Source organism: Petaurus breviceps, unplaced genomic scaffold (assembly GCF_028583685.1).
Source record: "Petaurus breviceps papuanus isolate PSGF00001 unplaced genomic scaffold, PetGlider_PUasm1.0 174, whole genome shotgun sequence".
Classification (NCBI taxonomy): Eukaryota; Metazoa; Chordata; class Mammalia; order Diprotodontia; family Petauridae; genus Petaurus; species Petaurus breviceps.
The window spans coordinates 35,583,739-35,611,007 of NW_027185761.1; the positions used below are offsets into that span (position 1 = coordinate 35,583,739).

A 27,269-nucleotide genomic window follows, 5' to 3' on the forward strand; every position below is an offset into this window, starting at 1 on the left:
GGATCGAATCCGAGCTCAGACACTTAGCACCCACCCAGAAACACCTGACTGTGTAACCTTGAGCAACTTACTTAACCCCAATTGCTTAAAAAAAACAAAAGGTACTTGATGAACAGTCCAGTTCAGTTCAAGCAAGCCATCTCTTTAGTGAGATGAACTGTATTGAATTCCTGACTATCATGGGTTTGATCTTTTTAATGATAAAAAAATCAAATGGTAACTGTGCTACTTTTTGTGACAGTAGTCAAAGCACTAAATCAATTTTGTCTTTAGTTTCACCCATAAAATGAAGTGCTTGGTCTAGATGACCTCCAAATTCCCTTGTAGTTCTGAACTTATAATTAAAAAATAAAAACTACACAATGGTCAGAGGGTTATATATTTAGAGCTGGAAAAACATGATATGTCTTCTGCCCAGGCCACTAATTATATCGATGATTAAGCTGAAGTGAAGCAACAGGGGTTTGCTTGAGCCAGACCAAACAATGGGCTCTCAGGAGTGTGAATTTTAAATGTGAATTACTCTTGTGAAATGGACAAACTGTAAATCAAAGAATGGTTTATTTTTTATTGTTGTTTACAATGAAGAAAGTAATTAACACCATATTGATATTTCTGATTAAACCAAATGAGTGTCCTGTATGCATTTTGCCCCTATAGAGTAGGTTGCTAAACATTTACGAGCAGAACCTTGAGAGGTTTGCCTAATGACGCAACAACAGTTATTTGCAGATTTAAAATTTTAATTCGTGGTCCCCCAAACCCTCACAAGCTCTCTGACCAGCATATTTGGGAAATGGACAAAGCACTTGACTTACAGTTAGGAAGATTTGTTGTTATTCAATCATTTAGTTGTGACTGACTCTTTGTTACCCCATGGACCATAGCATCCCAAGTCTCTCTATACACTATTTTCTCCCAAAGTCTGTCTAAGCTAATGTTCATTGCTTCAATAACACTATCTATCCATCTCATCCTCTGATGTCCCATTCTCCCTTTGGTTTCCATCTTTCCCAACATCAGGGTCTTTTCCAGTGAGTCTTGATTTCTTATTATGTGCCTGATTTCAAATCCCACCCCACATTTTCTTACTAGTTGTGGAACCTAACCCTAAGAAAATCAACTAACCTTGGGAAGCAGCAATTTCCTCAACAGAAAAAAAAATTTAGAGATTGCTCTTAAAGACCTCTAAGATTCCTTCCAGCTCTCATTGTATGATATTGTGAGCTATCTTGTTCCAATAAATCGATTTATTGGGAGATATTACATTTTGAAATCCTGCCAACCAATTCTCAGACAAATAGGAAAAAGAGATGGAATCAAGGAAGAAGGAAGTCCTGAAATAAAGACTTGTTTGGAATTTGAGAAACACACACACACACACACAGACTTTTAAATGTGAGAAAATAGAATTACTTAGTCAAAGCACCTAGATGTTCCATTTTCAAAGTAATCCTAGGGTCTAATTTTTATGATTCTGAGCATCATTTAAAAATATTTAATTATTCTTTATCTACATTCCTCAAGCTCTTTTATATTGAAATCTCAGGATTTAAAGAGATGTTAAAGTCATAGAGATCAACTTATTCTTGAAGAATAAACTGCCTCTAACACATCCCCAGGAAAGGTTGATTCATTTTCTTCTTGAAGATATCTGGAATAAAAGAAACTCATTGCTTAGCCATGGAGTCCATTCTATTTTAAATTATTAAGAAGTTATTGCTTTCATTGAGTAAAAAATAGTTTCCTAAGTATTATAGCCTTTATTGCTTCTTCTATTCTATTTTGTAGTACCAAGTATGAAAAAAAAACTAATCTATCTTCCCCATTACCACCCTCAAATACTCAAATCCAAGTAATGTATTTTTTAAAAGTCATGTCTTTTCTAAGGCAAACAAAAACAAAATCGCGCTAATTCCTCTAACTGAACCTCATTTGCAGCATGTTCTCCCAGAGTCTTTAACATCATAACACCAATTTCTTGTCATTTTCCTCTGTGTCAATGGAGTTCGTGAAATGTGACATCCTAAAATGAATGCAAAACTCCAGATGTGGTCTGACCAGCAAAAAAAAAAAATAATAATAATAATAGAATTTTACTCATACCCATTCTGATCAGTGTTTCTCTTAATGGAACATAAAATACCATTATTTATTGTGATTGACATTTCACATTGTTGACTGCTATGGATTTTCAGTTCCCTATATATTTTTCACATGAATTGCTTACTCCTACCTCCAAATTCTAGATTATAGAAGATTATGCTTGCATTCCAAAATGTAGATAAATAGATAGATTTAGAAGATCACAGAATTTGGAGACAGGGGACTTGATTTCAAATCCAAGATCTTCCACTTAATACAGTTGTGAATTTGGGCAAGTTATTTATTTAATCATTCTGACTCCCAAGTCCTCATCTGTAAAGAGAAGATTTTGAGTCAGACAATCCCTGATATTCCTTCTAGCTCTAAAGTATATAACAATATATGTACTTGTTATAGTTCATATTTAGTGTGTTAATAAACTTTCATTATTCATCTTGGAAAAAATACAATTTTACTAAAAAAAACCATTTAGAATAAAAAAGAGAAAGGAGATGAATGCCTAGCAGAGGCATTTAGTTGGCAAAAATAATTTGGAACATATGAAGGAGGTGGAGCCTATACGTGTCTTTTATGGAGAGGAATTAATAAGATTGTCCTTCGTGACTACTAGAATTATTTACACAATTGGCCACCTTATGTTCTACTTCACCCATAAAAAATTGTGAAAGATTAAAAAAAAAGTTGTAGAAAGATATGTACCCTAATAATGCATTATTGATAGATGTATTGACTGTTGCAATAAGTCTGTCATAAAATTTGCAATTATGTAAATAAGAAAAAATATATTGTCCACTCTGTTGTGCTCAGAGTTTTCACTTCTGGATATATTCACCAAGGAAATAAATGACAAGAACTAAGGTTCCATATGCAACAAAATATTTACAATAGTACATATTATTTTGTAGTAGCCAAGAAATGAAAATAAATCCAATGTCCATTGATTGTAAAATAGCTAAGCAAATTACCATATATAAATGAGATAGGATATTAACAATGCTGTAGGGACTAACATAATTGTTATGAGGAAGTATTGAAAGATATGTATTGCTATAACATGAAGAAAACATCCAGGAAAACAACAGACACAATGATTTTGATAGTGTAAAAGGAATAAAAAGCAGGATCAAAACATTTGATTTTGTGAAAAAAAAAAATATTATGAGAGAGAGGCAGGAGAGGAAGCCCGCAGTGCACGCTCATGCACAGAGAGGCAGGCTGGGGAAGCCAACTGCCAAGAATACAGTGAGAGGCAGGCTGGGATGGCACTGCACGTAGAGGCAGGCCAAGACAAGGCCTGATTAACATGGAGGCAACTTGTCCAACCAACCACAAAGGCCACTACCAGGCCTATCATCAAAGGGCTGGGACTGGAAAAAGCAAGGTAAGAATCAAATTCAGGGCCCTTGTCTGGGACAGCAAACACTCCTGAGACTACCACTCCATAGAACAGAAATTTTAAAAGCCCCTATCAGGACCTCCAAGGACAAGGATGGCACAGTGAACCCCAGCTGCTCCAACCCTGCCCTCCCGGAGAACATAGTAATTACTGCCCCAGGGTAAAATCCTAAACTGTAAAGGCTTGGGAACCCTAGAGGAAGGTCGTGGCTAGGGCTTTGCCTCAAAATGGGTAGAAAGTAGACTACAAAGACTCTAGAGTCTTACTATCCTCAGAGGCTGGAACCATACTCAAAAGGAGACAATATTGACTCCACACCCACAGCTGAAACCTCAACAGGGAACAGGCACAAGCACAGAATGTTTTCCTAGATGAGCTCAAAAGGAATTTTAAAAACCAAATGAGACAGATAGAAGGCAAAATGGATAATTCTTTTAAAATCAAAATGGCAAAATTAGAAAAAACATTACTATGAAGAAAACAGCTAATTAAAAAGAAAATTGTGTGTTATGGAAAAGGAGCTCTAAAAACTAACCAAGGAAAATAATTCACTAAAAACTAGAATCAACCAAATTGAAGCAAATAACTCTATGAGGAACCAAGAATTAGTCAAACAAAACAACAAGAATGCAAAATTAGAAAAAGAGGTAAAATATCTCAATGGAAAAATAACTGACCTGGAAAACAGATCCCAGAGAGGTAATCTTAGAATCATCATGATGAAAAAATGAGCCTGGACAACATTCTCCAAGAGCTCATTAAGGAAAACTGCCCTGAGATACTAGAACCTGAGGGTAAAATAGAAATCAAGAGAATCCATGGGACACCTCCTGAAAGAGATCCCAAACTGAAAAGACCTCAAAATGTTGTGGCCAAACTCAAGAACTACCAGGTAAAAGAGAAAGTTCTTCAAGAGGCAATAAAGAAACAATTCAAACATCAAGCAACCACAGTGAGGATCACACAGGATTTGCAGCCTCACACTGATACATCAGAGGCAGTGGAATACAATTTTTCACAAGGCAAAAGAGCTTGTGTTAAAACCAAGGATCACCTATCAAGTAAGACTGAACATATTCTTCCAGGCAAAGAGATGGTTATTCAATGATATAACAGATTTCCAGACCTTCCTGGTGAAAAAGCCAGGGCACAATGGAAAATTCAACCTCCAATTAAAAGAAGCAAGAGTGACATAGAAAAGTAAACAAGGATATCACACACACACACACATGCACACACACACCCCTCTTATTTAATAAGAGCAAACTGTTTATAGACAAGTAGAGGGTATGAGTATAAATGACATAAAATGAAGAAAAAAATCTTATTAAGGGCTACAAAGAGACTGAAAGGGAAGAAGAGGAATGAATGAAGTGGAAAATGGTACATCATGCCACACAAAGAGACATAAAAACAATAGAGCAGAGGAAAAGAAGGGAGGAAGATGAGTATTATATGAGCTTTTTCCTCACTGGCTTTGGTGCAAGGAGGGAATAACACAACCAGTTAAGCAAAGGACTCTAAGGAGTAGAGACACAAAACATATCATATTAGAGGGAAAGAGGGGAGGGAGAGGAGTTTCACATGAGATTTGTTCCTGTCACTCTTGGTGCCAAGAAGAAACAACATATTTCATTAAGTATGAAAACATCCTGCAGGCAGTAGGAGGGGGAAAGGGCTACAAAAGGGGGGGGGGGGTCGGAAGGAAGGGAAGAAGTAAGGGGGAAAGGGAGGACAAGGGAGGGGGGGCAATAAGGGAATACTGAGGGAGTTGATGGTCAAAAGGAAAACAATTAAGGAGGGGAAGGGAGAAGGGAAGAAAATTAAAAGCATAAACAGGGGAAGGAATAGGATGGAGGGAAAGAAACATAATAATCATAACTGTGAATGTGAAAGGAATGAACTCTCCCATATAATGGAGGCAAATAGCAGAATGGATTAAAAACTGTAATCCTACAATATCCTGTTTACAAGAAACACATCTGAAGCAGAGGGATACACACAGGGTAAAGGTAAAAGGCTGGAGTAAAATATACCATGCTTCAACTAAAGTAAAAAAAAAAAAAACAGGGGTAGCAATCCTTATCTCAGATAAAGCAAAAGCAAAAATTGATCTAATTAAAAGAGATAAGGAAGGAAACTATCCTGCTAAAAGACACCATTGAGAATGAAGCAGTATCATTACTTAACATATATGCACCAAGTGGTATAGCATCCAATTCCTAGAGGAGAAGGTAAGGGAAATGGAGGAAGAAATGGATAGCAAAACTATACTAGTGGGGGAACTTAATCTCCCCCTCTCTGAACTTGATAAATCCAACTCAATATAAACAAGAAAGAAGTTAAGGAGGTGAAAAGAATTTTAGACAGGGCAGGTATGATAGATCTCTGGAGAAAACTGAATGGGGACAAAAAGGAATATACCTTCTTCTCAGCAGCACGTGGCACATACACAAAAATTGCCCATGTATTAGAACATAAAAACCTCACAGTTCAGTGCAGAAGGGCAGAAATAATAAATGCATCATTCTCAGATCATGATGCAGTAAAAATCATATTCAATAAAGGACCATGGAAAGACAGACTAAAAACAAATTGGAAACTAAACAATATAACCCTGAAGAATGAGTGAGTCAAACAAGAAATCATAAAAAACAATCAGTAACTTCATTAAAGAGAATGACAACAATGAGACAACATACCAAAATTTGTAGGATGCAGCAAAGGCAGTTTTTAGGAGAAGTTTTATTTCCCTGAGTGCATACATGAATAAATTAGAGAAAAGGTAGGTCAATGAATTGGGCATGCAATTGAAAAAGCTAGAAAAAAGAACAAATTGAAAATCTCCAATTAAATACTGAATTAGAAATACTGAAAACTAAAGGAGAGATTAGTAAAATTGAAATTAAGAAAACTATTCAATTAATAAATAAAACTAAGAGCTGGTTTTATGAAAAAAAGAATAAAATTGATAGACCCTTAGTCAATATGATAAAAAAAGAAAAAAGAAAACCAAATTGTGAGTATCAAAAATGAAAAGGATAAACCTACCACCAAATGAAGAGGAAATTAAAACAATAATTAGGAATCATTGTCTTAAGTTGTATGCACATAAATTTGGCAATATTAATGAAATGGTTAATGAATATTTACAAAAATATAATTTGGCCAGATTAACTGAAGTGGAAGTAAGTTACTTAAATAACCTCTTCTCAAAAAAAAGAAATCAAACAAGTCATCAGTGTACTCCCTAGGAAAAAATCTCCAGGGCCAAATGGATTTACTTGTGAATTCTATCAAACATTAAAAAAAAAAACAATTGATTCCAATACTCTACAAACTATTTGGGAAAATTAGTGAAGAAGGTGTCCTACCAAATTCTTTTTATGACACAAATATGGTACTAATACCTAAATCAGGGAGAGGTAAAACAGAGAAAGAAAATTATAGACCAATTTCCTCATGAATATAGATGCAAAAATTTTAAATAAAATATTAGCAAAAAGACTACAGCAACTTATCACAAAAATAATATGCTTTGATCAGGTAGGATTTATTCCAGGAATGCAAGAATGGTTTAATATTAGGAAAACCATCAGTATAATTGATCATATCAACAACAAAACTAGCAAAAATCACATGATTATCTCAATAGAGGCAGAAAAGGCTTTTGACAAAATACAACATCCATTCCTATTAAAAACACTAGAAAGTATAGGAATAAATGGAGTCTTCTTTAAAATAATAGGTAGTATCTATTTAAAGTCACCAGCAAGTATTGCATAAAATGGAGAGAACCTTGAAACATTTCCAATAAGATCAGGGATGAAACAAGGATTTCCACTATCACCCCTCTTATTCAATCTGGTACTAGAAATCTTAGCAGCAGCAATTACAGAAGAAAAAGCAATAAAAGAAATCAAATTAGGCAAAGAAGAGAACAAGCTATCACTCTTTGCAGATCATATGATGATATACCTAGAGAATCATAAAAACTACTTGAGAAAATAAATAAATTTGGCAAAGTTGCAGGATATAAAATGAACCCACATAAATCCTCAGCATTCCTGTGTATTTCTAATGAAATTCAACAGCAATAGATAGAAAGAGAAATCCCATTTAAAGTTACTGTAGACATTATAAAATATCTGGGCATCTACCTGCCAAAACAAACCAAAGCCCTATATGAACACAACTACAAAACACATTTCATACCTAATTGGATTTCAACCTAATTGGAAAGACATCAATTGCTCATGACTGGTCGAACTAATATAATAAAATGACAATTTTACTTAAATTAAATTATATATTTAGGGCAATACCAATCAGTTTACCAAAAAACTACCTTATAGAGCTAGAAAAAAAATAGTAAAAAAAATTTATTTGGAAGGATAAAAGGTCCAGAATATCAAGGGAATTAATGAAAAGAAATGCTAGGGATGATGGACTAGTTATACCAGATTTTAATCTGTACTATTAAGCAGCAGTCCTCCAAACTACTTGGTATTGGCTTAGGAATAGAGTAGTAGATCAATGGAATAGATTGGGTACAAGAGACTCAGCAGTCAATGACTATATTAATCTACTGTTTGATAAACCCAAAGACCCCAGTTTTTGAGATAAGAACAAACTATTTGACAAAAACTGCTGGGAAAACTGGAATATAGTATGGCAGAAACTGGTCATGTACCATTATCTAACAACATATAGCAAAATCAAGTCTAAATGGGTGTAAGATCTAGGTTTAAAGGTTGATACTCGAAGCAATCTGAGAAAGCAAGGAATAGTTTATCTGTCAGATTTGTGGAGAGGGGAAGACAATGACCAAACAAGAATTATAGGGCATTATAAAATGCAAAATTGATAATTTTGATTACATTAAATTGAAAAGCTTCTGTACAAACAAAGCTAATGTAACCAGGATTAGGAGGGAAGTAGAAAATTGGGAAAGAATTTTTGCAACTTATGTCACTGATAAGGACTCATTTCTAAAATATACACAGAAATAAGTCAAATCTATAAGAATACAAGTCATTCTCCAATTGATAAATAGTCAAAAGATATGAATAGGCAGTTTTCAGAGGAAGAAATTAAAGATATTTACAAGCATATGAAAATTGCTCTAAATCACTATTGATTAGAGAAATGGAAATCAAAAGAACTCTTAGGTACCCCATCTCACCAGTCAGATTGGCTAAGATGACAAAACAGGACAATCTCAAATTCTGAAGAGGATGTGGAAAAATTGGAACTCTAATGCATTGCTGGTGGAGTTGTGAACTGATCCAGCCTTTCTGGAGAGGAATCTGGAATTATGCCCAAAGGGCTATAAATACTTTCATATCCTTTGACCCAGCAACACAACTTCTAGGGTTGTATCACAAAGAGATCACAGAAGTGGAGAAAAGACCCATATGTTCAAAAATATTTATAGCAGCTCTTTTTGTGGTGGCAAAGAATTGGAAATTAAGAGGGTGCCCATTAATTGGGAAATGGCTGAACAAGTTGTGGTATATGCATGTTATGGAATACTATTGTTCTCTAAGAAATGAGGAGCAGATGGACTTCATATTTACCTGGAGAGGCTTATACGAACTGAAGCTGAGTGAGAAGAGTAGAGCTAGAAGAAATTTGTACACTATTACAGACACAAAGTATGTGTGATTATCAACTTTGATAACTGGACTCTTCTCAGCAATCCAGAGTTATAAGTCAACCCCAGAAAACTCATGATGGATAGAGATGCTTATGTCCAGCGAAAGAACTGAGTTTGAATCCAGATTGAAGCGAACTACCCTCTCTTTTTCTCTTTCTTGTTTGTTTTTTTTCCTCTTTCCCATTGTTCTTTCCATCTGATACAATCCTTCTTTATAACCTTACTAATGTCTAATGTGAAAGTATTTGCAGATAATATACTTGACCGTATGCTGCCATGGCGGGGGGGGGGGGGGGGGGGAAGGGGAGAGGGAGAGAAAAATTGAAACTCAAGGAATTGAGATAATGCATCTTGTAAACTGAAAATAAACAAATTAATAAAGACCAAAAAAATTATAATGAACAATTTTGGCCAAAAAAACATATGTGAAAAAAAGGCTTCCTCTGTTTTTTGAAATGAGATTTCAATGGATGTTCATTGCTAGACATAATGTAAGCCATTTTAATTAATTGATTTACCACTATTTCTTTTCTTCTATTTAAAAAAAAATCTTTGCTATCAGTTTTGGTTCTCTGCAAGTGTTGCTAAGAACTTGAAGTGAAGAATATAATTGATGCATTTTTAATAAAAAAAAGTATTTCATTTTCTAAGAATACAATGTGTATATGTAATATATAGTAGATATGTATACATACATATATACAAATTTCTATAAGTGTGTATACATAGATACACACATACATACATGATATTGTAAATTTATGGATAAATAGCACATAAAAAGCATAGAACTATGCCTTAGCACTGATATCATCTTCTCCCAGTGAATGAGGGAAATGAGTTCAAGAAATGTGAAATGATTGCCTAAGTTTCAATATTAATTGATTTATAGAGTTGGAATTTGAATTCAAATACAATGCTTCAAGGTTTAGTCTTCTTTTCAAAGTACAGTATGTCAATTTCAAATAAATGTAATCACAGATCATCACTAAGGTTAGTTGGGCCATCACTGAATTAAATGGAAGGACCCTTAATATCAATGATGTAAGATATTAAACAATCCCATATATTGAATCACCATCATATACAAATATTATCCCTTCCCAACTAGGATTTCAAAGAAAATTATGAAGACAAAAATAAGCAGAATAACTCTGGAAGTATAATTTAATATCTCTGAAAAAATAACTGATTTTTCATGAATTATTCTGATCAGCATTTGGGCCCCTGTTGTTTTTCCAAGTGTTCATTTAACTGAAAGGCAGAAAATCAAGTTGATTTTCTTAGTCCTTAAAATAGCTTATAGACCTATTTGTATAGTTCACCTGGCAACAGTAGTAGTAATTAAAAAAAATCCATGGAAAGAACAGCTAAATCTCTTGATCTTATTAAATCAGGAATAAAAATGTCCCCACCAATCCAATAGAAAGAGCTATGGTCCATCTGATTTTTACTGATTCCTTTGGATAACCTTTATTATATAAAACTAGCTATGAAATCCAGAGTAACTTTAATAATTAATACATTTACCGGTGTCTGAAATACTTCCACAAGGTTGCCTTAGAGTCATGTTTTATTAATAAAGATTGACAACAATTGCATTCTCATAGTCACAGAAAGCAAATACTTTTGGAGGAGCCAGACACGAACTCCAACCCCTCCCCCTGTAACAGACAGAAAGACAGACAGACAGAGAAAGAATGTTAAGAAAGCTGTTTGTCTTGTTGAAATACACCTTGTAGCATTCTGATATAATGTGATATAATGACCCCTTAAAAAATGAACAAGATATACAGAAGAGGCATACAGAAGTCTCTTCTTATTCAAACCAAAAGTAAAATTGCATTCGACATAGTCTTTCCCCACATGTACCATGACATTAAAAAGATACACCAAGGGTACATAAGAGGTAATCTGTTTATTATACATCTGCTCATGTATCAAAATGTCACAGAGGTAATTAGTTGGGTGACATTTATGGGATGCCGCTGGACATCATTACAGTAAATGTAAAGGCTGCCTTTTTCAACCAATTTATTTCCACCTATATACAGTTATTGCACATGTAATTATCTTTCCAATACAGAAACCTTGTTCTTAACTCTTTCATGTTTTTGGAGGGCCATAGATCAATGTTCAATACAGGAAGATGTCTTTGTATTAGTACTCAAAGAAAGATATTTATAAAAATCTTCCTAAAGAGAAAGTTCAGAAAAGGTGACCAAAGTTGCCTTAGTACTGATAAAAGTGAGCTATCTAATTAATGTAATCAATATATTTAGAAGTCATCCTAGTATATGCCACTACCTGAACAAGATATAACTAGCTATTTGTAAAATTGAAGTAAGCTTTTTGTGATATATCAGAAGATCATTTACTCTTTGAAACCCAGAATAAGTAACTTTTTTCATAACTCACATGCAAACTGGAGCTTTGCCTTGCGGCTGACAATGGTTCCCAATGGATTGGAGGCTAAGCACTGGTATATGCCGATGGCCTGAATTTTGTGGGGATTACTGATGGCCAAGCTGCCTCCAACCAACCTGTAGTGATAACTCTTGGCAAAATCAATATCTGTGCCATTTTGTTTCCACCTTGGAGAGAAAAAAAAATCAAATTACCCTTACAATTTATGAGTTTGTTTGTTATTTTTTGTCTGTGCACAGTTTTACTTCTCACAACAATAAAAATGGAATTAAATATGATACAATTATACCAGGCATTCAAGGAAGTCAGTTGCTACTAGAAGTTTAGTGATATAAGGAATTTTGTTACTTGAACTCTTTAATCCATTTTAGTGACCTGAATTTACACAATGAGGAATAACAAGTATTCACATAGAAGAAGGGGAGGTTGACACTGAGGGGGTAAATGCTGAGGATACAATCCTTACAGTGACTATTTAAATAACTTATACCATACCTGAACACCCTCAACTGATACAAAAAAAATTGAACATCAAAAATGATTTAGTGACTGAAATCCAGAAAGAGTACATTGCAAATGGCAGGAAAACAGTTGACAAAGATTTTTTTTTTTCTAACACTAGCTTGAAGGCTGATTAAAAAAAAAACAATAATAAGCTGGCTATTTTGGAACACAATTTGTCTCTGTTAGTCTGTTACTTGGGAAATTAATCATGATGGTAATATTTCAGAGGTACTTAGAAATGTCAAACTAAAATTATACTTGAGTCAAAACAAATACAGTATGAAAGGCTTTATTTTAGGCAATGAAAGGTCTCTTCCCTTACCTAGTAGTCATATTGAAACTTTCTTAACACAAGAATTAACTAACTGAAGTGTCACATGTAGGCTTATATATTTTTAAAAGAACAATAATTAGTTTCAGAAGTTCAACAGTATCATTTTGAGGCAGCTCAACTTCCACCCTTCCCAATACATACCATACACAAAAAATACCCACGTTATACTGGTTACAATAAATATTTTTACTCTATAAAATATTCTCAAGGCACTCAGTGTATGTATATACAAAATACTGAGAAGTTAAAAAAGAACTGCATATTTTTATTATCTAGGATTATGACAGCTAAGCATTTGAAAAACCTTCATACTACCATTTATATGACTGTGTATACAGCCTTTAAAATAATATGCTTTGGGGGCGGCCAGGTAGCACAGCGAGTAAGAGCACCGGCTCCAGTGTTGAGAACACCTGGAGATCGAATCCCGGGCTCAGACACTTAGCACCCACCCAGAAACACCTGGCCGTGTAACCTTGAGCAAGTTACTTAACCCCAATTGCTTAGGGGCGGCCAGGTGGCTCAGCGAGTAAGAGAATCAGCTCCAGTGTCGGGATGACCTGGATCAAATCCGGGCTCAGATACTCAGCACCACACCCAGAAATAATAACTGGCCATGTAACCTTGAGCAAGTTACTTAACCCCAATTGCTTTAAAAAATAAATAAATAAATAAAATAGTATGCTTTGGGGTGGTCAGGTAGTGCAGTGAGTAAGAGCACCAGCCCCAGTGTCGGGATGACCTGGGATTGAATCTGGGCTCAGACACTTAGCACCACACCCAGAAATAACTGTCCGTGTAACCTTGAGCAAGTTACTTAATCCCAATTGCTTTAAAAAATATATGTTTTATCTATAAATGTGACCCTTTATATGCCTAGTAATGGGAGTTTTAACAAAGTGTGGTGGTGACTACCTGTCATAGAAAAAAATCACTCCAGATTTATTCCTTAAGTCTTGGGAGAAGCTCACCATGTATAGATTCTGACAAATGCGGAACAAGGGTAGATAAGAAATATGGAATGAGATAAAGCTGTCCCATCTTAAAGATGAGAAATGATTGATCAAATATCAAATCAGGCAAGGACTTTGGACAGGTTTTGTTGCTTTAAATAATTCAGCTGATTCTTGGACACCTTAGTTCCATTTCATGAAAGTGAAGCAAAAGACAGTAGATTTTTTTAAAGGACATTTTGTTTGCCTGGATTTTCTTCCAATTTTGAAAAAAAAAATCAGTATGGTCTACTTTAAAAAACAAGCTTCAATTTTTTTTAAGGATACAGAGGAATTAGAAAGAAATCATCTCTTCAAGTCACTCTTAAGAAGTCAAAAGGCTACCTACCCCACATGTCAATGATCCTTCATAATTTACAAAAATTTTCAGAGGATTTTGAAGCTCCCTTCAACGTTAATAGCAAAGTATAGGCTAGGATTCTGTTTGAGAGTTCTCTTTAACTTGGAATCAATCACTGAAATAATGGCTGTCATCATTACATGTTCCTAATTTAAGTTTATAATTGTTTTTCAACCCAAATTCAAATTTGTTAGCTTAGCAACAGCCAGTGAATCCTTCATAGTATCTCCATAATCATTTTAATCACTGTGGTACAATTATAATTATAGTGTACAGAAAGATCAGGGTTCAATCTCTGGCATGTTGGGAACTTTGGCCTAATGAGTATGTTTCAATCAATGGAGAAATTAAAAAGTGTTCATGGATTCAGGTGGATGACAGACAGACAAGTATTTAATGACAGCATTGCATGTCCAAGAGCATATTTTCTATTTTAGATATTAGAACATTGGCCTTGAAGAATTATTTTAAATCATTAGAAATTAAACTATATTAATCTTTGAGTGTCCTAAAAGTTTATTATGAAAACATCTTGGCACATGGTTCCCTACATTAACTAAGTAATCAGTCACATATATTTGGGACATGCTATTTAAGGAGAATTCTCTGTTCTCTTACTGGGTGTTAGAGCCAGTAATGTAGTATGATGGCATAAGAGATATTTTGAATCAGTGGACTATGGTTCTGAACTTCGTTCTACTTCTCACTGCTGTATGAGTCTGGATAGGTCAAAGTTCTAGAATTGAGGGTCCATTCCTCCTAATATTTCTGTAACTTAAAAAATCACATATTCTCTCTGAGTCTCAGTTTCTTCATTTGGTAAATATGGGGAGTAGAAAAAAATGTCCCTTGGTGTTCCTTCCAGACATGGGTTTATGATCTCATCTTCTTATGACCAACATTCTTACTAACTCTGATACTATGATTTTATGAAGTTTTCTTTTTAGATATTTCTGATTAGCAGAACTGGAATTAGTCCATGCTGAAATCATTTTCTCTAATGAGAAAATGAAAAGTAGAGAGAAGTCATTTATATGGAGTAAAAACCAAAGAATAAATCTAATTGCTAGTCTTATAAAATGCTTTTAAGGGGGAAAAAAGGATGTCTAGGTTTTTTTCCTCAAATTTGAGAACCAAAGCATGTCAGAGTTGGAAAGGACTAATGATGTTTTCTGGTCTACCTTCCATTCTCTCCTTTTACAGATATAAAAACAGAGAACTCCAAAGGAACAAGTGTTGTATCCTTCATGACAGTGATGCCTTGCAGAGGTATTGCATCTGTGGCTAAACTAAATTTCTCTGAACACATTCTCAGGCTATATTAACAGAAATACTCAGTGAGACTCAGACTATAAAAATGCAGTCAGTGTTTCCCCAAAAAGGAGCCTTCATTTTCCAATAAAAAAGAAACTATCTTTATCTGAAGCCAGGTGATATTCTGAATAGAGCAGTGTACTTGGAATCAAAAAGAAACGAATGGTATCTTGCTTCAGACACTTAAAAGATGTATGAGCTTGTGCAAGTTCATTCAAACCCTCTCAGTCTCAGTTTTCTAATCTGTGAAATAGAGATAATAAAGTGCCCACATCACAGAATTTGTGAGCATCAAATAATAAATGGAAAACATTTTGAAAACCTTAAAATGCTATACAAAAGTAATTTATCAGTATCTTCATTGTCATTATTATTATTTACTTTATAATCCTTTTATACTCTCATTTTCTATTTGTCCCTGGAATCTTATAATGTGGATTAAAGTTAAATTTTTCAAACTGCTGATATATATTCTTAGATAAAATTTAGGTAATTTGTGATTTCCTTTTCTCTGTCTTCCCTGTACTACACCATGTATTTCAACATTATTCTATGATTTATTCTTTTTGGAGGGGGAGTGTAGGTCAGTTGGGGTTAAGTGACTTGCCCAAGGTCACATGGCTAGTAAGTGTTAAGTGTCAAAGGCCAGATTTGAACTCAGTTCCTCCTAACTCCATGGCTGGTGCTCTATTCACTATGCCACTTAGCTGCCCCACTATGATTTATTCTTAAGAGACAAGGACAGTCTTGATTCAGAATTCCTTCAATAGAATTATCTTTTAAAAACCTGCATATCATTATTTTTAAAGTTATTTTTCCTTACCATAAAAAATACATTAAGCCAAAAATCATTATAGCTGAGTCTAATACAAAAGTAAAGTTAGAATAGGTTGTGTTATGACAGACTGAAACTGAGAAATAATTTGGATAAATCCTCACATGTGAGTGCTAAGATACATCATCTGAAAGTCCTGTTCCTTTTTGTTGTTGTTTTATTGTTGAAATGCTATTTAGACTTTATCATTTTAGGTTTCCATAGATAGCTTTTTGAGGACATTTTTTCTCATTTTCAGATATTAGTATTTCTTAGGGTAATATTAATGATGGTGTCATAGAGGTTAATTTGATTTGGATATTGAAACAGAAAAAATGATATCTTCCCCCATTATCAAAAGTCCTGGGTTTTATCAAGTCAAACATTCTTTTATGGAGAAAAAAATTACAATTTTTTTCTTCCAAATAATTATGATATTCATATTTTAGTATATCTCTAGTGAGTAAACTAAGATAAATATTTTAAATGTAAATTTCTTATAATTCTTCACACATTTTTAAGTAATAATTTCTCAGTACAGGAAAAGAGTAGGGGCATATTCTTTCTGTCTCCTACCATTACCTTTATCCACCTGGCCTCATAATTATAATTGCTTATAGGCCTGTTTTTTATGCATTATACCAAGTCTCAAGCAAATTCACAAATAAAAAACACTCGAGGAAATAAATAATTCTGTTGGTATTACCTTTAGCTGCATAAGCATCTAAATCAATGGGAATCCAGAGATGCTCTGTCTTCAAAAATGCAGAAACAGTTCTTCCATAAATCTACCACTAATTCTTAATAGCAAATCAAAAGATTTATGCTTTCAAAGTGAAATAATTCAATTTATGAAATGATGTTTAGGCACAATGTTAAGAACAAAAATTGTCTCCTTCCTAAAATTTTTTGCCCCCCTGCCATAATGCAATACTATTAGAGTTTTGGGACTTATGTATACCACAGCAACACTCATGGACATATTGTGATCTATTTAAAGATTAGTAAATTTTGCCAGTACAGTTATATTTCTTCCTTGTAAATAAATATAAAAATTTATTAAAAGTTTCTCTCAAGATCCCCAGATAAAAATGGAAATGAAATGAAATCTCCATCCTATTTCCCTAGCATGAATAAGAAGGTATGAAGCTTCTTTACATTAAGTCCCTCTTGGATGATCAAGTTTAGGCAGAAAAGTTGTCACTATCATAAAGAGGACTTGAACGTCACCTGTAATCTGGTACTGGATAGCCATTGGCTGCACAATTCAAGATGACTTCAGAATTCTCAACATTTAAAGAATATGTCATGTCCTGTGGCTCTTGGGTGAAATTAGGGCCCTGAAGAACACCATTGTCTGAAAGAAAAAAATAAATAAAGTCAATAAAATATCATATTGTGAAAAAATAACCTTTTAATTTCAATTACCACTAAAAGATTGTTCAGTCTAGTATCTATATAAGTAACATACATGTGTAATATAATATATTAATATATTTTCCCAAGATGAAAGTCTACTTTTAATTATATCCATAAATTAACCAAAATGAAAGCATAAGTGTCATCACTCCTCTATTGTGGGATGAATATAATTCCTGTTAGATTCTTTCATATTTCAGGAACCAATTCTCTGACAGTTATGTTAAGGAATGTGTCATGGAGGACTCCTGTAAAATTTTATCCTTGATATTAATGCTAGGTATCCTTCCTTCTCTTTATAAACCTCTGAGTCTATACTACACATGAAAAACATTCCAACTACTATTTAAAATCCATTTCCCTTTTCAGTCTATGGCAATTGTTTTAGGGAAGATTTTTTCCTCCTTTTCTGTCCACTAAGAGGATTAGTACTTCCTTTTATTTTCTCTTTCCACCTTAGTGGGGTAAGTTCATTTCAAATTTAAATTCTAGAATTTAGTGAATAATTTCTGGCAGCCCCACACCATAACATTAGTTTGAACATTGCTTCCTAGCCTAGTCCAATTGATTCAGAAGAGACCTTACTCTTTTCTTTTCTCTCATATGGTATAGCAGGAAGTATATTTCCCAGAGTCTTCTGATAGAGCTTAGGTTATTTCTTTATCTAGAAGACAAGGAAATTGTTCCCAGACTTGATTGGACTGGAAGGCTAAGACTCTAGTCCCTATGTTGTTGACTCCTCTTCCTTGCCAACTGTAGCAGCAAGCACCCCAGCATCCCCAGGGTGGCTGCCAACACAGGTTCTTGGATGTGCTTTGATAAAGGAAAGCAACTCAAAATGGGTTAACAAGCTTACTTTAATCAATCATAATGTATCATTTACCTAGTTCAGGGGAAAGAGGTCAGCACCCCGAACTTCAAAGTATACAGGCAGAATTATCAAGACAGAGAAACAGATGAAATAGTTTCCAAACTGTCTAACCATTACATCCATACCAAACAACATCTGTGTTTCAAAGCCGGGGGGCTCTGGACAGCGGCTTTCCAGAGTTTCATCTGATCAAATCACAGAACACTTCTCAAAGTGAGCACCAAAACAAAGCTGCACAGCAGGGCTTCTATAGCCTTCTCCTGGCTCAGAGAATGTAGCAACCTTATTGACTCACTGGCCAATCAAGAAGTATTTACTGAAAAACAAGCCTCCCACCCCAGGCTCCAGGTGCACTTTAGCCTAAGGGCAGGGAAGATCTTAAAAATTTGCATTCTCATTACATCAACTAAGGGCAAAGAAAGGCAGCCTACATGGGATCACTGTATGGAAGTCACCTCTCACTTCACCCTGAAATTTTGAGTCAGATTTTATACCTCAGCAATCACCAATTGTTGTTACAAATTAAAACTGTATTTATTGACCCATTGATTGTCTATACAGAAGAAAGTGTTAATGGTACAGATTAATCTTAAGAGTGTGCTGGTTTCCTTTTATGTTTTTTTTTTTGAGAGACCAATTATTAAACATTTACTATCACAGCATATATTGGGCTATAAACACTGCTTGAGTTTGCAAGAGTTTAGTAGAATGCTCAGAGAATGAACTCATCAGTAAGCTGGAAGTCTCATAACTAGAGGCTAACGACAACAGCAAATGACAACAACAATAAACTAAATACATTAATTAGTTAGCCAAAATATATGCATATATTTCCAAGTTCACTAAATTGTTAAATAACTGTTGGACTAATGATTTAACTAATTAACTAAATAAATTAACTAGTATTTTTTTTTTTCCTTTTTGGAGAGGGGAAAGTAAAGCAATTGGGGTTAAGTGATTTGGCCAAAGTCACATGGCTAGTTTTATGTTAAGTGTCTGAGCCCGGATGTGAACCCAGGTCCCCCTGATTCCTAGTTAAAAAAAATTAGTTAATTACTTAATTAAAAATAAATTAAAAGAATAAAAAAAAATATGTGTCTTTTAAGTTTGAAAGTGCTTTATATTTTATAAGTCATTTGACCTCACAACATACCTATCAACAATAGATCCATCACTTTATTATTTATTTACTCTCCTATTCATTAGATATTTATTGAATTTCCACTATGTATAAAGCATTTGCTAGTTACCGCCAAAGATATAAAGATGGCAAGCAAACACTTTTGTTGTCAAGGACCTCACAACCTAATTACCTCTAAAATTCCCCTCAATATGTGCTAACCAAAATTGAACACAGATTTCCAAATAAAAAATGTGATATGTTACTCATGCAAAAGCAGGGTTATAGTTAGAGCTTGGTTTCCATAATTGTTCCTGATGATACATATCATTTTATTGACATCGGATTATGTTAAACTGTTAACTTCTAAACAGATTCAATGATTATTCTAGGGATTGTTTATATAGTTTTACCTGACTCTATGTTAAAACTTAAATAGGAAAAATATTTTGTAGTAAGCACTTTCTGTGGTCCCCATCCAAGTCCTTGCTCAATGAAAGCTTCTGCATTACATGAATATGCACAAACACAGAGAAACAAGCACACATGCACCAAGAAGTGTCCATTAAAACTTTATAACCTCCAAGTCATTTGCTTAATTACTCTCTTACTTTATCCCCCTTTACCATTACTAATAAAGGCCCCACAGATATATACCTACATAAAACACATATGTGTATATATATATATATATATATATGTATGTATACTTGTGTATATAGATACAGACCTGTGTGTTTCTATGTATGTATGTGTTTACCTTCAGCCATGAGTCGAGAAAAAATTTCATGAATACACATAGATCCATCACAGAATCACAAATGCTTTCCAAGTAATCATTTGCTTAAGAGAGGGCACCAAGATCCCCAGTTAAGTATATAGCTAACTGATGCAAAAGCAAGGGGAATTTGTCCAAATTTCCTAAACTCTTGCCAGGTTATTATAGTCTTGTGTGTCAAGGTCCAAATCCTTACAAAGTCCCCATCTCCCCTTTCCAAGCAATTGCAGGTTTCTTAAAACCACAATTTACCTTCCGTAATTTTTTCACCTAACTCCTATGGCCAGACCTAATTAAATTTGGATGGCTTACAAGTAGATCAAATGATCCCAAGAATTCTTGTTCATTTCAGTACTTCTTAATTGGTTATTAGGGTTTTTGAAGCCCTATGTGTAAAGTTTCTTAGAGAACAGTGAAATTTTAATTTTTCTTTTGATCATTTTAGTTTTCTTTTTCTCTTCACCTTCTCTTTTAGTTTCTGTTGCTTGCTTGAGTTCACTATGACCACCATAATCAGTTGGCACATGGGCATATGCCTTGTTTATTTTTTATCAATAAGCCCTTTCATGTATTCTTGGAGTTTCAAGTTATCTAGGTAGCTTAGTGTGTAAAAAGAATGCAAGATTTCGAGACAGAATATTTTTAACAAAAATTTTTAAGCACCAAATCTGTGCCAGGTACTGTGGCAAACTATTTACAAGCGATCCTCACTTCAACACTGGGAGGTAGGTGTTTATATTACTCCCATTTTACAGATGGGGAATATTCAGTGACCTTTCATCCAAATGTCATGAGATCAAAATAAAAGCACTACATTCAAACAACTAGAAAGCAACACAATTAATTTCGGAGCAGATCTACGATCTGTTCATTCAAGTTTGGAAAGAATTTCTTTGCAAAGGCATCCATGTCATCTTTTATGCATCATGACCAGAATGGACACAACCATGACTGACATCTGAACTGAAGCATTCTTAAAGTAATCTTCCAAGTCTGCTGCTCAACTCCATTCTGGATGGAGTTTCTCTTGCTCTCTCCTTATCATTTTCTTTTGCCCCACAGAGAAAACCACCCTATTGAATATGTTCTTTTGTACCCTAGCACTTCAATTCATGTCCAAACTATATTGTCTTATATTTGGTTCATTATGTTTACCTATTTGGTGCTTCTTAAACTGTGGATCACTGGAACACTGGAGGTCAGTTCCTACCTCAGAAGCATATTAGCTATGTAGCCCTATAAAGAATTCATTTAGCGTCTCTAAGTATTAGTCTCCTCAACAGTTAAATGTTAAATATTAATTGTATCTACTAATCTTAATTGTGTCTATCTCAAAGAGTTGTTGAAATGAGCAAATTAGATAGCATGCAAAGTTTCTTGCAAAACAAGGCATTATGTGAATGTTACCTATTAAGATCATCATAAAATTGGTTCAAATCTAAATGGATATATGCACATCACTATATGGATAATAGTTGGGGGGAATAAAAAGTCAAAAGTGCAGCAGATATACCATGTAAATAGGTAGTTTGCTAAGATGACATAAGTATTTGGTGTCAGAACTTTATATCGTGGCACATACTGATGAGAACATATTGTACCTGTAATATATGTGAATATGCAGGTATGAAGGACACTCTCTAATTCTAGGCATCTGCTATGACATGTCATTGTCACACACACAGAAACCAGTATTTAGTTTTTTGCTTTTAATTTTCCTCAAGAAACTGACATTGGGGAAGAGAGAAGAACAGAGGATAAAAGACAAAGATATGGAAACACCAAAGAAAGACAGTGACCAGAGTCACAGTTTCTTCCAAATATTTTTGGGAATCTACTACTTTCAAGGTTCTTTTGACTGTTACTCTAATGTTAAAGGGGAAAAAATAGATTCGGGAGACATCACATGAATTATTGAGTAGTTTCTGGAAGATCTTGGTTTATATTTGGATTTAGTTTTACAGTACCAAAAATGGTACATTGAGCACATGTAAGTTTGCCATCTGTACTCACAGACGGAAACACGCTATTCAAATACTATATCTATTGCACTGAAAACTTTTTGGTAAATTATTAACTATGTAGATATTTTATAAGAAATATTTTTAGGAATAGAGCAACAGACTTTCAGAACATACATTATATTGAAAATTATACTGGACTTGACATCAGGAAATTCAAATTCATCTCCTAACCATACCATTTATTAGAATTACAATCTTGGCCAAATCATTCAAAATTTTTGGATCTCAATTACTCCATCTATAAAACAGGAAGGGATTGGGTTTGGAACTTATGATGACCAAGACACCTAGCCTTTCTATACCCTATGAATACATGAGATAAGAGTGAGAAAGAAACAAGAGAAGGGAATAAAGTTCTATCAGTATTAAGAAGTAGCTACCTGAAAGGAGGAATGAGTGGGAAGAGAGAGGGGGTGAAGGTGGGGCAGTAGTAGTCTGATTTGTGAGTAAATTAATGCAAAATCACCCATTTGCAATATCAAATGACCATAGACCAGGTTTCACATGTATCTACCCATACATGTCTACCTTCTCATCACAGGGGAACTCCATTTTCAGTCTCCTACTATGATAAACTCTTGCATATCCATAAATAAGAACACACAATTAATCAGCAAGTGTATTTGCTTTTTCTACATTAAAATAGGACTACATATTAAAGAATTCCAAACAGTGACAGGTGCCATGGACAGATATATGATAGCATTCTAGGAATCCAAACATTTCTGCCATTTATTTGTTTATATGGATTTCAAGTGAGACTTGGTTTTCAAAAGAAATAAATGGACAACCTGATTGCCAGTCAGGCAAAAGCTATGATTTTCATATTTTCTTTCAACCACTTGGCAATGGAAAAATGATGCAGAAATTACAAGTTGTGTATCAAATAAAACTGTTTTTATACAAATAGAGACAAAATATTACTTGAAGACACATGAAAATGTAGAAAGAATATTGCATCAAGAATACAGATATGTGCTTTAAAGGCAAAATTCTACCACTAAAACACTATTTAGTAAGGTACTCAATTGGTATGGAATTCAGTTCTCTCATCTGTAAAAGACTTACTCTTGATTATCAATGTTTCTATCCCTAAAATTCTGGAATGCAATTTTAAGTGTGATATTTAATTTAAAAAATGAAGTCTTGTAACAACTGATTGTTCTTTTGAAAAATTGACCTGAAAAATTAATGTCAATATATAAATATGCCATGCACACAATAAAGTTTATGAATCATGTAATTTTATTTATATGGCCCTGGAAGATATTGTCTCTAAGGATCCTTTTTGGTAGGTACCTAGTTGCAACAAGAGTAAAATTATATTTCCAATCCTACACTGGAGATATAAAGGTAAAAATTCCTGTTCTCAAAGACCTTACTGTATAGTGGGGAAGACCAATGCAAACAAGCTATGTACAGGATAAATTAGAAATAATCAACAGGAGGAAGTGGGATTAAGGGGCTTTAGGAAAGCCTTCTTATGGAAGATAGGGTTTTAGCTGGGATTTTCTTCCCAGGGCCCTCTTCTATTTCCCCTACAGCATGTTCCACTTAACTAGGTAAAAGAGGCCATTCTCTGCCTTATTTCTTACCTAGCCTTAATCACTGAATGACACATTGCCCCAAACTGAGACCTGTTAAAGAACTTAGCTTAAAAAGACCAACATCTCCCACTGGATCCCAGGCCATCTCCAGTCATCCTGATTTACATCTTGCCAATGGAGCCAGAAGGATCTGGAGGAGAGAGTGAAGCTGGTGAGTTTGCACTGCCTTAGCTCACTTAAATTCAATTCACTTGCATGTCATGGCATTTCCTTCCCAATATCATGGTCTTCTTTGTGAACAAAGGACAAAAATAACAACATCAACCTATGGAAGGTGAGGTTTAGCTGGGAATGTCTTTCCAGGGCCCTCTTCTCTTTCCCTTATATAATGTTTTACTTGGTGATTTTGTTGATTCCAAAGGATTCAATTAACATCTCTTATGCTGATGATATCCAAATTTTGGTCAGTTTTTGCATATTCATTTGTATTAAGTCCCTACTCTATCAAACATATCCAGCTTGTTCTCCTTGTAGGATCGGGGACCAGAGATAACCGGACTGCAAATCTTTATTTTAACAATAAAGGACTGAGACAAGACAGTACAATAATAGGTAGCACCCTCCACAACAACCTATAAAACATATTAGACTAGATTCTGATTAAAAAAAATAAGCCAAGAAAAAATGACAATGAATTATTTTTGTAGTTCAAGGAATCTTAGGAAGATAGAGAGATCTTTATATAGCCCAAGATAGTAGCAGCAGTATAAAGTAGCAGGTAGAAGAGATAGGAAGTGAAGGATAGCACAATGCCCAGGGACGGTAATGGATCTGGGCATAAAGAGACCCCCGGAGACACTGGTTCTATCACTGGGATCAGGAATGGGTGCCATCTGAAAGTTCTATCACCTGTTACCTAGTTTAGGGTCACCATTACAGGGGAGAATGGAGTGGTTGGTCCTACAGGGCAAGGGGCCCTCCTATAAAAAGAGCAAAGAACAAGTTCAAAAATCATGACTATAGCTCTGGACCCAAGATCAGAGGAAGGTCTTAGTTCTAGCCTATAGCCCCATACATAAACCTTCAGTAGAATACACTAGGGAAAGACACCAGAACCAAGGAGGAATGTTATTTAGTGACTCAAAAATTCCAGAAGCTCCTAGTAGCTACCTGTGATTGAGTCTAGCAGCAGTCTACAATAATTCAATCACATACAAGCTAAAAGACCAAAACTAGGTCAAGAATTTGAAGAGTGGATACCAGGAGAGCAGTGAACAGGCCTCTCCCAGATCACATCACTTTGAATATATTAAAGCCTTCCCCTCCTCCTCCAGCCCAGGACTGAATTGTAAAAATGGCAGAATGACATAAAAGAGAAAAGTTCAGACTTCTAGTATGAAGTCCAAAGTAAAAAAGAAAAAAAGTCCGAGTGGAAGAATTTATAAACAAATAACAACCATACAACAAGCAAATGATGAAGAAGATGAGGACTCATATTAATATGACATTTCAAAATTTACAAACTATTAAAAAATATTATTTTTTAATTTGATCCTTGAATCTAAGAAAATTTATAAATAGAAAATATGTTTGTATGTTTACTTATATTCATGCATATGTATGGGCACACATGTGTGATTTTGGCCATGTAGGACTTCAAGGTTTTGGGGTAATATGATGGGGTTATCAGGTATAGGAAATATGTCCCTATCTTTGTAGGTCGAGATGACTGTCATTTTATGCAGGCATGATTGGAATTGTGATTTTACTCGAACTCTTATTTTTTTTGTAGTAGGAAGGAGATATCCTGAGAATTAGAATCACAACTGGTTGGATAAAAAGGGTATCCCTTCCCTTGAGTTCTTCAGTTGATAGGCACACTTAGAAAGTCAATTTACAGATGGTTGCTTGATGAGATCATGAAATTAGAGAAAAGAGAAGTAAGTGGATGGTTTTATTAGAGTTTTTATTTGAACCAGATTGGAACTAATCTTTTCTCCCTCTAGGGACTATATTTTTTTTCTAAAGAATTGGGACTAGTTGTATATAAGCAAAATAACCTTCCCTCCTAAATAGCAGAAGCAAGCCCCCACACACACACATACATACAAATGTGATGTACATATATACACATGGATATATGCACACTCACATAGAAAAATGCATGTCCATTTTCTCACATATTCATATTGTGCACAATACATATGTGAATAAGCATTTGTGGGTATATACTATAGGAATACCCATGTGCTTGCTACAATTAAGCATGTATGTATATTGCATGTAATTTTTGGTATTGGATATATACAAAATCTGTACACATGAATACATAAGTGCACATTATACATGCACATGTACATGCAAGCATATATCACATATACACACATGCATAAACCCAAGCATTGATATAAACTTCAAAGCATTTGCATCAACATGTATAAACACATACATATATGCAGACATCATAGAAATCTGTTACTACATGCATGTATGTATGTTTGTAAATACATCACCATCTTAAGAAACACTGAAAATACATATATAATGCTATATTTATAATCTATTACTTTAACTTGACTTGGGAAGTATGACTCTTCATTATAATGTGCATGTTTGCATGTACATGTGTGCATCATCTTAGAGCACCAAGTGGGGGTGAATCAGTGAATCATGATAGAGATAATAAAAAGGGAAATTAAGAAGTAGAGATAGATATAAAAACCATCTATCATAAAAAACATTATTAATATATGTATCACTGGTCTTGTAAAATGTATATATAAATAGATATGTAAATATAGACATATATATACACATACACACACATAGTTATCTACATATGGGGGGAGGAGAAAGAGAGTGTGTGTACATGACTATTTCATTATATTCTACCTTCTATTAAGATGGCTAGATTTCCCATTGAGCTACTTTTTCTAAGGCCTAGACCAATTTTATTTCTCCTAAAGGAGATGGAGGGATCACTTTTTAGTCTATTTGTTGTTTACTCTTAGGACCTTGGAAATACAGTTTACCTGTGTTTGTATCTCAACTTTTCTAATCCATACTTATGCTATGAAGGCCAAGTTATTTATATTCCCTGGGTCTTGCCTTGGTCATCTTTAAAATTCAGGACCTAGGATAGGTGACCTATTAGAGGTATTCTTGCTTTTACTATATGACTACAAATGAACCATAATCACTTTGACCCAGAGAGGAGACATGCACTTATCATTTGCTAACCTCTCTGGGCCTAAATTCTCTCATTTGTAAAATGAATATATTGCAATAAATGGGCTGTGGGTAATCTTCTAGCCCTAGATTGATGAGCCTTGGAACTCATAGGCTTGACAGTGTTGGTGTGAGTTAGCTAAGGATAGGAGAGTGATGGAGGAGAAAGGAATTTGCCACATTTTCAAGATGTTACATACATGGTGAAAAGTTTTAGGACATGGACTCAGATTGCATATATATGAATAATAATACTAAATGCCAGCTAATTGTTCTTCTCAAACCCATGAGGCCTATTCTATGTCTAATATATAAGTTGAATCATTTGATTTGATAATGTAACATTACAGTCATTTCCAGACTCATTCTATGGCA

At 34.4% G+C, this 27,269-nt stretch overlaps 1 protein-coding gene across 1 annotated transcript in view; it reads right to left on the bottom strand.

Annotated features, from left to right (window-relative positions):
• CNTN6 (contactin 6) overlaps nucleotides 1–27,269 on the bottom strand; it is a 517,724-nt gene that overhangs the window by 310,639 nt on the left and 179,816 nt on the right. The window contains exons 3-4 of the mRNA XM_069084074.1: nucleotides 17,138–17,264; nucleotides 11,580–11,755 (exon numbers count right to left, since the gene is read on the bottom strand). Coding sequence (XP_068940175.1) covers nucleotides 11,580–11,755; nucleotides 17,138–17,264 — 303 coding nt within the window. The remainder of the gene's footprint in view (nucleotides 1–11,579; nucleotides 11,756–17,137; nucleotides 17,265–27,269) is intronic.